Source organism: Numenius arquata, chromosome 22 (assembly GCF_964106895.1).
Source record: "Numenius arquata chromosome 22, bNumArq3.hap1.1, whole genome shotgun sequence".
Classification (NCBI taxonomy): domain Eukaryota; kingdom Metazoa; phylum Chordata; class Aves; order Charadriiformes; family Scolopacidae; genus Numenius; species Numenius arquata.
Genome location: NC_133597.1, coordinates 2,614,907 through 2,626,952, shown reverse-complemented (window position 1 = coordinate 2,626,952; position 12,046 = coordinate 2,614,907). Strand labels below are relative to the sequence as shown.

At 61.9% G+C, this 12,046-nt stretch overlaps 1 protein-coding gene across 1 annotated transcript; it reads left to right on the top strand.

Annotated features, from left to right (window-relative positions):
* Nucleotides 1–2,513: 2,513 nt before the first annotated feature.
* Nucleotides 2,514–8,247, top strand: THY1 (Thy-1 cell surface antigen). Its single transcript, XM_074162428.1, has 4 exons — nucleotides 2,514–2,616; nucleotides 4,985–5,066; nucleotides 5,205–5,540; nucleotides 6,195–8,247. Exons 2-4 carry the CDS (start codon nucleotides 5,030–5,032, stop codon nucleotides 6,305–6,307), a joined length of 486 nt encoding a protein of 161 aa, XP_074018529.1. The 5' UTR covers nucleotides 2,514–2,616; nucleotides 4,985–5,029; the 3' UTR covers nucleotides 6,308–8,247.
* The last annotated feature ends 3,799 nt before the right edge of the window (nucleotides 8,248–12,046 follow it).

Genomic DNA, 12,046 nt, shown 5'->3' with positions numbered 1-12,046 from the left:
GCTGCTGCGTGGGCATCCATTTGAGCAGGACCCAGAGCATACTGCTGTGCAGTGATTCATGAGCAGGAGGGAGAGACGCTCTCTCTTCTTCCTGGGCTGAGGGCAGAGGAAAGATGTTCCTCTTGGGAAGGAAGTGCACCCACCTTTCTCCTAGGAGGAGGACGTCCCCTGCAGCAGGATGTCCTTGGGCAAGGCCAGGTTTTAATTGCTGCAGCAGCACCAGACATCCGAGTCATGGTCCCCCCTCAGTGCCTCTGCTCCCAGCCTGCCTCCTGCAGCTACTGGGGACGGTCCTTGAGCAATGATGCCCCTGACACACTCCAGTGGAGAAGAAGGGCTCCCCACATGCCCTGGCTTTCTCTCCAGACAGGAGCTAGGGGCAGTTTGGCTGATCTGAGCTCCTAGGAGCGCTGTCTGTGCCCTGCCTCTGCCTGTTTGCCTGACTGTCCTGCTGCATTGACCCATGCTGCTGGCATCTGTACTGCTGTGCTGTGTTGTGTCTGTTTGGCTACCTCCTTGCCCCTGTTTGTGCCTGTCTGTCTGTCTGTCTCTCTGCCTGACACCTGCCACTGCAAACGCTGCCTGCCTCCCTCGCCATTTGTCTGTCATTATTAGATTTTCTTCTCCCCACCCTTTTCTTTTCCTTTGGCCACTATCCGGAGGCCTCTGCATTACGTGTGACTTGGGGACTGATTTTATGGATGGCAGCCAGACTGCAATCTGCAGTGAAGGGACTATCCAGCTGGAGAACCTCTGCAAGGAGCCTCCTGCAAATACCTAGGCAGAATGCTGGCTGCCAGCACTGCCTAGAAACTGCACAATCACGCCTGCCTCCACAGCACCACCAGCCACAGATTTAAAGGAAGCTGAAATCTCTTGCAACGGGCCTCGGGGAACTGCATTCCTCCAAAAGCCGATCCTTCAAGCTTGAATTCCTTGGTTGCCTATGATCACATAGCTGGGGGTGAGGGTGGGGATGTGGAGGAGACACAGCGTGTAGAGATGTGGGGCTAGATGTAAAAGGGACCCGTGCGTGCACACGTGTGTGCGCACGGTTACATGTGCTGCCCCACATCACGGCTGTGTTTGGATGCAGACCTCGTGCTTGCCTTTTTTGCACCCTGACAAGGTGGCAACACGCCTGTTGGGTTTGTCGGTTTGTGTTGCATCGATCTGCTTCCAGTCTTGTTAGCGGTGGCTTTCTGAGTCAGTTTGCCATGCCTTTAATCCCGTCCTTAGCCAGTACCGTCCTCAGTCACCAGCGTAGTTGTGTTGCTGTGCACGTGCGGCTGGGTCCCTTTGAGCTGCCACAACAGGTTGGCTCAGGCCTTTGCCTTCCTTATGGCAGCACACTGGGAGCCCTGCTGCACGCTCCCTGGGCATCACGGGCCCCCCATCAGCCTGTTTTGGGGCAGCACGCCCGCAGCCCACACACTGAGCGAGCGGTCGGCACCAAGATTGTGTAGAATTAGCAAAACCCTGCTGCACAGCCAGCTTGCAAAACTCCAGCACTCGAATGTCACTTGGGATCAGGTTCTGCTGGAGCAGAATATGACTTTTCATATCAACTTTCACAGTGCCAGCCCTTTTTGCAGAGCCCAGCCAGGGGGTGTGGGAGGAGGTGAGGACAGGGCAGGCCACCCTGCATGCCTCTGCTCCTTCCTGGCGTGCCTCGGGACCCAGACCCCCAGGGAGAGCAACTCCCTGATGCTGCCCTCCTCTCCTGTCAGCTCCACCTTGCCGCAAGAGCAGGGAAGAGGTCTTTTGCCAGGCTGCTTTCTGGGTCCGGACACATTTTGTTTGTGCAGAAGCAGCTCCACCACTGTTCCTGCCACCATTTCCCATATGGAGACCTGCATCGCATGGGTCTTTGGTGACTCGGTGCAGGCTGGCCTCGTTGGGCACTTGAGCATCGCACATTTGGGGTGGTGGAATACCTCCCCCCTCCTCAGCAAAGCCCAAGCCAAGCTCTCCTTTCCACTTCCAAAGCATCCTCCTTTCCCAGCAAAACAACTCCCACGGGACCGGGCTGGGGGAGGATTGGGGTTGGCAGCTCTTCTGCACAATGTGATGTTCCCATGGCAATGGGGACCTGTCGCCCTTTCTAGTCTGCAGAAAGAGGGAAAAGGCGGGGGGGGGGGGGGGGGGGGGGAGTGGGGGCGAACGGCACCCCCCGCACCAGAGCGTGCCCTGGCCGGGCCAGGCTGAAGGGCCACCCCGGCGGTAACCCCCCTTGCCCAAGGGGCTTCCTTCCTCCCCGACCCCCCGCACCCAGCCCAGCACCTCGGGCTTACGCCGAGCCCCCCGGGGCCGAGCCGGCCGCATCCCGGGGGCGGCTGTCGGTCCCTCAGAGACACAGCCCCCGGGCCCCCCCCCCCCGCCTCATCCCCCCCCCCCCCCCCCCGTCCCCCCCCATCCCCGCCCCTCCCCGGCGCCGCAGGGCCGGGGGCCGAGCCTGCGTGACGCCGCCCGGCACTTGATTTGCCGGGTCCGCCCGCCCGGCCCTTCCCAAACTGCGGGAGCGCCGCGCCGCCCACAGCCCCGGCGGGCAGCAGCGGGCGGCAGCACCGGACAGCGCCGGCAGCCCCGCGGGCAGCACCGGGCAGCGCCGGGCAGGTAGGCACGGCCCCGCCGCCGGGGGGCTAGCGGCGGCCGGCGGGGCAGCGGGGAGGCTCCGCAGCCTTCCCCCCCTCACCCACCCACCCACCCCTTCCCCGGACGGGGCGGCGGGGCCGCGGGAGCCCCTCGCCCCTGCCCCGCTGGTGGGATGCTCTGCCCGCCCCTGGCCGCGGCGCCGGGGCCGGGTCTGGAGGGCGGCGGTCGCCGAGGGGGGGATGCGCTGGGGTTTTTCGCATTGATGCTGGTGTGTGTGTGTGTGTGTGTGTGCCCCCCTCGCCCCCCGCCTTCCCCTCCGCTCCCCGCTCCCCGCCGAGGATCGGGACTGCGGCATTCCTCCGTGGGCGCGCCTGTGCGCACACACGCGTCTGCCGGCTCCCGCGGGCTGCCACACGCCTGCCTGCTCCCTGCGAAGGGGGGCAGCTCGCACCCCGACCCCTCCTGCCCCTCGCACACTCGGGAGCCCCCCGGCACTCCCTTTTTGCACAGCCAGGTTCCTGGGCCTCTTGGTTTCTCTCAGCCCACCAGGCTGGCTCTTTTCTTCCCCTCCACCATCCCCACAGCCCGTTTGTCACCCTTAGCTTGTCCCGGTGGCAGTGGCACAGAGGTGCCACTGTGGCGTGGCCTCGAGCAGGTGGTAGAGACCGTGACAGAAAGCTTTGCTCTGCAAGGGCTGGAGTCACCCTAATGCTGCCGTCCTCGTGAGTCCTGTCCCTAAGCAAAGCCCCTGAGACCATGCAGGAGTGAGAGTCACCTGGCTAGCTCTGCTCCTGGCACCTGTCAGGAGCAGAGGAGGGGTGAAAGGAATCCAAGGGCTTGTGAACCCAGAGCCTAGAAGATCTGAGTGCTTTTGTATGTAGATGGAAAGAAGCCCCCCTCTCTGGGAGCTTATCTGCACTGATTTTCTGGAGGAAAGCCTGGCTGTGACCTAGATAGTGTCCCAGGACATTCAAAGAGGAGTGGGTCGGAGCTGGGTAATGACAAAGCAAGGGAGAGAGGCCAGTTTCTAGGAACCCAGAGGAGGCTCAGTCTCCTCCATCATGCCTTTGTCCCCATTTGCAACCTCTTGCAACTTCCTAGCCAGGTTCCAGGGCTGCGGACATAGAGATGTTTCAAAACTTCAGAGTGAGCAAATGGTTTTGGTATTTCCTCCTAGAAAATTATATGAAAGACCCAAAAAATGCTGAAAACAAAAATCCTGCTGACTGCGGGGCGGGCAGTTCCTAGCTCTTCCCTGGATGCTTAGCCAAGCTCAGAGGGAGCAAACTGGGGTCTGCTCTCCCCTCTTCCAGCCTGGATTCCCAAAGGGATGGTAATTCACCTCCCCTTCTTGGACCTGGCCCCACATCCCCAGCCTGGAGAACCTGGAGGAGCAGGGCGCTCTGTGTGTCCTTCAGCTCCGGCATCTGCTTTGCTGCTCCCCCACCCTCTCCCTCCATTCCGCATGTCTGCGGCTGGATTCCCCATGCGGCTGCTTGGCTGGGCTGCAAACCTTTAATTGATTCCTCTCGGCTGGAATGGACTGTCAGCAGCCCTGGGGTTTTGACGAAACAGCCCGGGCCCCTTATTCACACAGACCGGGAGGCAGCCTGAAGAGACGGGCAGTGGGCCAGGGACCCAGTCCAGAGAGTGAACTCTGCCACCCCAAAACCCTTCCACATCGTGGCGGGGCAGGCTCAGCCTAGCCCCTGGAGACTTTGAGCCGTCCTTCGGCAGTCTTGGCTCCCTGTCCAGCTGCCGTGTCCCTCCTTCTCACTGCTCTTGGCCCCTTTCCCTCACTGCATCGCAATGAGTCATCTTTGCTGAGCTCACCCGCTGGAGCCGCAGGGGGGGCTGGCAGGCCTGGTGCCCGCCAGCACCAAGGAGGGTCCCTCACCTGGCAGCCCACTGGGCTCCCCACGAGCCACAGCCCTCTGGCCGTGATCTGCAGGCACCGGGGCGCATCCTGATTCCTCCTGCCCGTCTCTTAACCAGGCACCCAGCCTGAGAACAGGGCAGAAGGAGGGGAGGGCAGTGCACGCAGGCCTCGCTGCAGGCGAGCAGACGCTGCAGGTCTGTGCTATGTTCGTTTGTTTAATGTCTGGCGTGGAGGATCCAGACAGGGAAAAGAGAGTGCGGCTGGCATTGCCTGGGGATGTGGAAAGGTGATGCTATCCAGACACACAGCGCTTGATTGCCTCGCTCTTTGCAGAGCCAGCCAGTCCCTGTGCAGTGGATCAGACACCATGATGAGGAGCATGCTATAGAGCATCATTTGTGCGAGAAGGGGCAGCCTGCCTGCCTGTGCCATGTCTGCACCACTGAGCACCCACATCTGTGTGCCAGGGCAATGGCCTGGCTAACTGCCTCTCCCTCTCTCCTTCCCCAGGCTCCCCTCTCAGTGGCAGCCACTGCCGGGCACCTCAGCAGAGAGATGAACCCCACCGTTGGCATCGCTGTCATCCTGACAGGTACAGCCTGCAGATGCATATCCCCTCTCTCTGCTCTCTAGCAAGCTCGGCCCGGAGCAGCCAGGCGAGAGCCAGGAGGCTGCATGGGCATCCCCAGTGCTCGCTATCCCCTTTCCAACCCCCTCTTGCCTCTCCCAGTCCTCCAGGTTGCCCACTGCCAGATGATCAAGGACCTGAGTGCCTGCCTGCTGGGCCAGAGCCTCCGGGTGGACTGCCGTTATGAGAACAAAACCAGCAATCCCCTGACCTACGAGTTCAGCATCACCAAGGACAACAGGAAGCACGTCATCCACAGCACCATCAGCGTCTCTGAGAACATCTACCGGAGCCGAGCCAACGTCACGATGCACAAGAACCTGGTGTGCCTCTACCTGCAGAGCTTCACCACCAGTGATGAGGGTGTCTACATGTGCGAGCTGAAGGCCACCAACGACTACACCGGCAACCAGATAAAGAACATCACTGTCATCAAAGGTGAGATGGGCAGCACTGCCTGGCCTCAGCTCTTCCTAACCACTTGCTCCTTGGCTTTGCGGGGCCAGCAGAGAAGACTACAAACCCCTATGGTGTTTCCAAACACTTCCCGAGTCCCGTAAATGTTTCCCACCCTTATGTGCCCTTCCTACTGCAAGCAGAGCAGTCGGCCCCACGGATGGCCTCACTCTGCCCCGTCTCAGACCGCTTTCCCCTACCTCTCTTGGGCCCTGCCTCGGGTGTCCTCCCAGAGGCTATGCTTCGTAGTCAGTCCCAGCAGAGGGCACAAGTCTGCTGGTGAAGGACCGAAGAGGTACGCGGGCCGGAGCCGGAGGGCAGTGGGGATTTTCCACACTTATGCCCCACAGGAGCGGTCCTCTGGTTGCAGAGCCCTTACCTGGTGCACATCCCCTTGTCACCTCAGTCAGGCACAGGCAGGGTCACGCTTCCCAGCGTCTCTGTGCTCCCAGAAGCTACATGGGCATAAGGTGGGAGGGGAAACAGGCACGGGGCCAGGATGGGACTTGCTGTATTTCTGTGGCAGAGAAAAGGCAAGGAGCTGAGTTCCAGTACTCCTTATAAACCAGCCTGATCTCTGTTCCCGAGGGATTTCATTGTGGCTTTTTTCTCCCTCCCTGTTCCCTCTCCTCTCAGACAAACTGGAGAAATGCGCCGGCTTCAGCCTCTTGATCCAGAACACTTCATGGCTCCTGCTGCTTCTCCTTTCCCTGCCTCTCCTGCAAGCCGTGGACTTCGTGTCCCTGTGAAAGGAAGAGCACGCGCGCGCACACACACACACACACGCACGCACACACCGAATACCCCAGCAAACCCGCCTCCCCCGCCAGAACACAGCCCTCGGAAAGAGAAGCCGAACCGTTTGGAACAAGTGAAACCTCTCTCTGTGTTATCTCTATATAGCCGTATATCTAACGCTAACCACCATCCTGTGCCGAGACCCGCCATCACATGCACACATGCCCTGCTCCAAAGCATGGTGGCTCCGCTAGGCAGCATTGCTTCTCCCATCGCGCCTCCCCGCTCGGTAGGCTGGCTGGTTTGCTCATGCTGGGAGCACTGGAGCCTCAGCCCCACCGCAGCCCGCTTCTCCCATCCCTTTAACTTTCGGGGTTTGCCTGTTCTCAACTGGGGAAAGACAGCTGGATTGGCAGGTAAGAGAGAGAGATGATGGGAGAGCGTGCGGAGGGGTCCCCATGCTGGGTGCTGTGCCCACGGCTCCTGGAGGAGATGGGGCTGCCAGTGTCCCCAAACCGCCCTGCCCGCTAGCCAGGTGACTTACTGATTTCTCAACCTGCTCCTCTCACCCTGAGTCACCCTGAGTTGCTGCGACTGGGAGGGGGCACGAGGCGAGTCCTGTCTCACGTTGAGCAGGGAAGAGGCAGAGGGAGCAGGGGAAGCGTGGGATGACGCTGGGCCGGGCCAGGCTGGGAAGAGAGAGGGGAGCAGGTCTAGGAGACACCCATCAAATGCCCCTGCCTCCTTAGGGCTCTTCTGGGGCCCTGGGAGGGGGCTTACTGCAAACGTGCTTTGGCAACAAGTATTTCCTAACCTGTATTTTACAGCTGAGCTGGAAGTGAGGCCTCCTCCAGACATCATCTGGTACCTTTGGGCTGCCCAAGCCCGAGACACCACTTGCTCTCCCTGGAGACCAGCCCTTAGCTGTGACGAGAGAATTGCTGCCAGCACCCCCTCACAGTGGAGGCAAGCAGAGCCTCTCTGAGCTAGCCACAGCCCTGCCTTCATGCCTGCTCCCCTCCCCGAGACCCGTGGAGCTGGATTCAGCCAGGCTGGTGGGGAAGGGGGCTCCCCTATGGGACCGTGACCCCAAGGTCTCCTCTGCATTGTCACCCTGTCATCCCTAAGGAGACATCTTAGGACCCCGATCCTTCCTCATGGCACACATCCAGGTGCCTGGCTCTGGGTAGGCTCAGCAGCCTTCTTCCACCTCAGTCTTCCTCCAGTCCTACCATACCGTTGGGAGGAGCCCATGTGCCCTCTCCCTTTCAGCATTTCCCTGTCTCCATTTAAGAGCAGAAAAGGCCCTAAGGGCAGCCCAGCTCTTGGTCACTGCCTCAGGAAGGGGCAGGGGAGAGCAGGGAGAGGGACGCTGAGCACAGCCCACCTCCGCCAGGCCAGGAGAGAGACAGGCTGCACCTTCTCCCAGGGGAGGGCACGGGGCAGGGGAAGATGCAGGCAGGAGCATCCGGGTCCATGGGGTGAACCCCAGCCCCACTGAGCTACCCGTGCAGCCTGGGCTGTGCCACCAACGGCTGAGAGCGATTCGCAGCAGCTGCTCCCCACTCCTTGCTCTTCTCCAGACACCGTGAGCTGCCTCCCACCCCTGTGCCCGTCCCCTGCCCGTCCCTGCCTGCTTGCTTGCTGTCTAGTGCTGCTGAGGCCGTGTATAGCTGAGGTCTGGCTGCGCCCAGCTCCCTGGGCTTGCTGGTGAGCGCCGGGGCAGGCGCAGAGCCCAGCCGGCAGAGCGCGGATGCGTCTCAAGTCTCATTTTTTTGTGAACATTTGTAGTTGTTTCCACAGCTTGTCGTAAAAGAAATTCTGTTAAGGGGGAAAAAAAAAAAAAAAAAAAAAAGAAAAAAAAAGAACCCTACGAAAAGCAACAACAAAAAAACCTATCCTCCAGGAGTGTTCCTCTGTCTGCACAATAAAACCCTAGGTTGTGTGTTGGAGCCATGGCCACCCGTGTGTGCGGCGGAGGGGCGAGGGGCCGTGGTGGGGCTGGGCTCCAGCCTGTGCCTTCTGACTCCCTGCCTTGGGGGGGAACACTCTTCCTGAGCAGCCCCCAGCATGCCTCCCCCCAGGCCTCCAGCAGTCCGAGCCCCGCGGGATGAAAGCAGACAGGGACAAGACTTGCTTTCTCCAGGGAGGGCAAGCCCCTCCTGCCCACCTGGAGCATGAACCCTTGTGCCCAGGCCCTTTGCCACCATCCTGTCCCTGTCCCTATCCCCCCCGTCTCTGTCCCAGAGGCCCTCCCTTTGCCCCATTGTGAGCTCAGGGCCGGGGCTGCCCACCGTGTCGTCAGGGGGGAGAAATGGGGTAGGTACAAGCGGGCACCCCAGGGCTGGTGCTGGCCCAGCCGTCCTCTTGGGAGGGAATTACCGGGGCTGGGAGCGTGTGTAGGAGCCGGGCTGGGTGTGCATACGTGTCCCGAAGCTCCCAGCCCTGGGGCAGTGTGCCTGTCACGCCAGGGTCCTGCCTGTGCGCCCGTGCCTGCATGCTACCCCCGGGGCTGCCAAGGGCCCCCACACCCTCTAGAGCAGACGGAGCAGCCATGCACTGCTCCCTGCCCGGGGTCAAGATGCCTCCCTGGGACCTGGGGGCCGTGGGTCACGGTCACCCTCAGGTTTGGGAGCAGGGCCCTGCCACCACCTCCTAACACCACTGGTGACCCCATAGCACCCTCCCAGAGGCACACCCAGACGCGTCCCTCGCGTGGCCCTCCCTGTTTCAGGGCTGGAGCCGGGCAGGAGGGAAGAAAATGCCACCATAATTGCATCCCTCCTAATTATCCTCAGCAGGTGCTCGCTGAGTCACAGCCACCCGGGTGCTGGCGCACCATGAGGCCGTGCCGCCCTGGGTGGGTCAGGCGTCGGGGAGCGGTGCTGGGTGGGTGCCCCGGTATCCCGGTGGAGCCATGAGGGGTGGGTGCTCCTGTGCCTGCACCGCCACGCCGGCTGCCCTGTGCCCACTTTTGCTGCAGGCTTAGGGGGATCTTCTCCCTACAGCTTGCCCCAAGGGAGGCAAAACTCACACCACCTCCTCCCCTTGCCGTGATGCTCTGCTCCAGACCTTACTGGCAGCCGTGGGCATCCCCCCTCTCTGCCTCCCTGACCTCCACACCAAGTTGTGTCCCAGCCCGCTCCCTCGCAACCCTCTGTCAATCCTTTCCCTCCTGGACCTTCGTCTCCCTCCCCAAGTCTCTCCCCTCCCCACACTTACCCTCAGTCATCCTTCTTCATTCCCACAGCTCCCCCCTGCCTCCGCAGCCCCCCCTCCCAGCAACCCCTTGCCATGGCTGACCAGCCTCCTCAGGTTCACGTCCCCTTTAAGCCTCCCCGAAGCTGGAATGCGAGAGGAGCATTTCGGCGCCCTGTGAGGTCAGATAAAGACACTATATTTATCTAGCCGGTAACCTGAGCCATGAATTTCTGTGGTGGTGTTTTTACACGGCCCCACGTCCCTCCGGCTCGGCCCCCTCCGGCCATTGCGTCCGCTCCGTGTAGGGTGGAGGAGCTGAGCCTTGGGGTGGCCTGTCCCCTCCGAAGGGCTCGGGTGCTGCCGGCCCCTCCGCATCGCTCACTCTCCTTTGGCCCCAGGGGAAGCGTCCCAAGGAGGCAGGATCGGCTTCCCGCTCTCAGCCCCGTGGGCATCACCTCATGACCAGCCACTCGCCCCCCGTCATGCCAGCCTCGCGCCCCTGACCAGCCACCAGCTGCCTGCCCTGCCGACCCACATGCAGGTGAGTGGAGGGGGTGCCGTGGGGATGTCGACCCTGGGGAGGGGCCTGTGGCATCAGAGACTCAGAGGAGCTGGCAAAACTGCCCTCCCTTTTCCTTCGGCTGGGTAAAACCACTTGCAGCCTCTGTATCCCCCGGAGAGCAGGTTCAGAGTTCAGGCGTGAAAACTTGGCAGCTCTCTGCCAGCGAGCTGCGCTCCCTGCCACCCTCCTTGTCCCCCAGCGCAGGCAGAGCCGTGTGCCCGGGCACTTCCCCAGGGTCCCTTCTTTTTTTCCACCCGCAGACCTCAAAGCAATAACATGCCCTGGGTCTTACGTCAAGGTTCCCCCTGGGTTTGGGGTTTTACTGCCTGGGGGGTGTCTTGGGAGCAGCAAGTAGCAGGTTCTGCAGCCAGGTGGGTATGTGTCAGCAGCACAGAGTGAGTCCAGGGTGATGAGTCCCGGTCAGCACATGTGGCACGAGTTTGGAGGGTTCTCAGGATCAGTGGCTGGTAGGGGAAGGGCTCTGGCCAGGCTGGCCCTGGCTGCACGTGTGACCTTAGGCCGGTCCCATCGCTCTGGGGTGTGCGAGCGGTGAGGAGGCAGCACTGGTACCAGGGCGGCTTCTCCTCAAGTGCTGGAGAAGGGCTGTTGACATTGGCCCCGGGGCACTGGGGTCTCTATCTGCTGAGCAAGGGCGCCCCTTGCTGACTCCGGCCCCTTGCAAGGAGGAAATGCCTTGCAGCACATTCCCCACGGAGCTGCTCGGGGCCACCCTTCCTAGAGGGAAACGCAGATACCCAGAGAGATTCCTTGCCTCATCCCCCTCGGGGAACAGGCAGGAGGCTGTCCCACCCCTCCGGCACTGTCAGGTGGGCACAGAGCCTCTCTGCCCCAAACCACCTGCAGGCTGGAGCAGGCAAAGTGCTTCACCCAGGGTCCCCCTTTTGCCTGCGCCATTGCGGAGGGCTGTGAGCTCCCACGTAACCTCCAGGCTGGGACATTGTGTCTCAGGGGACAGGGAACACAGCTCCAAGCCTGCGTAAGCGAGAAGCAGCTGTGCCATAACACCTTGGATGGAGCCAGTGCTGTGTAAGCTGAGCCTGCCCTGGGGCTCCACGGCCACCGAGGGGGACAGCTGCCACCGGGCCACGGGCAGGAGGGCTCTGGCAGACGACAGCGTCTGGAGAAGGAGCAGGGTCTCTGCTCCTCTGCCTCCAGGGCAAAGGGTTTGCCTCCCAGCTTTGGGCTGAGCTTCCCATCGGGAAGGCTGCTGGAGCTGGAGGCCAGGGCAGAACACCCCGGCAGCCCGAGCGGCCCCACGGCGCCCCGGCTCCCAGGTCCCTGAGGCTGGCTGATGCCTGGGCACGTGATGGGGGACCGGACATTCCAGTGCCTCAGCCTCCCCTGACACCTTGAGAGGATGATGAGGGTGCAGGAGGCCTGACTCAGCCCATGGCAGCCCCAGGGCTTTGCCAGGCGGCAGGAAAGCTCAGCACTATTATGGGCAGGGAGGGGCCAGGCAGGCCAGGAAGCGATGGGAGGAACCGGGGTTTTCTCACACCCCCTCAGCTCCTCTGGCTCCTGGCACGCTCTGCTCTCTGCAGCCCTGGGGTCCGCTCTGATGTGACATGGGGACTCGGCAGCGCAGGCGCTCCTAGCAGATGTGACAGTCCTCCGTGGTAAGACCTCTCTTCCCGCCATGCCAGTGGGTTAGCTGCTGTGTCTGGGGCAGGTTTCCCCGGCTGTGCTGCCCTGTGGAGACCTGCCCTGCTGCCAGAAAGCACCTGCTGCCCTCCCGCTGCCAAGCCGGTGGCCATCCCGGGGGCAGAGGCTCCTTACGCAGAGCCACGGGGAGCTGCTGCTGGTGCCAGCGGTGGCACGGCACAGTGGAAGGGCACGGGCACCGCTGGCAACGGACAATGGCACCAGGGTGCTGTCGGAAAGCATAGGAACCTCTGGCAGTGGGTGATGGAATGGGGCTGTCCCGGCACTGAGGTGCCTGTCCTGAGCCCAGATCATCCCTGCTGGC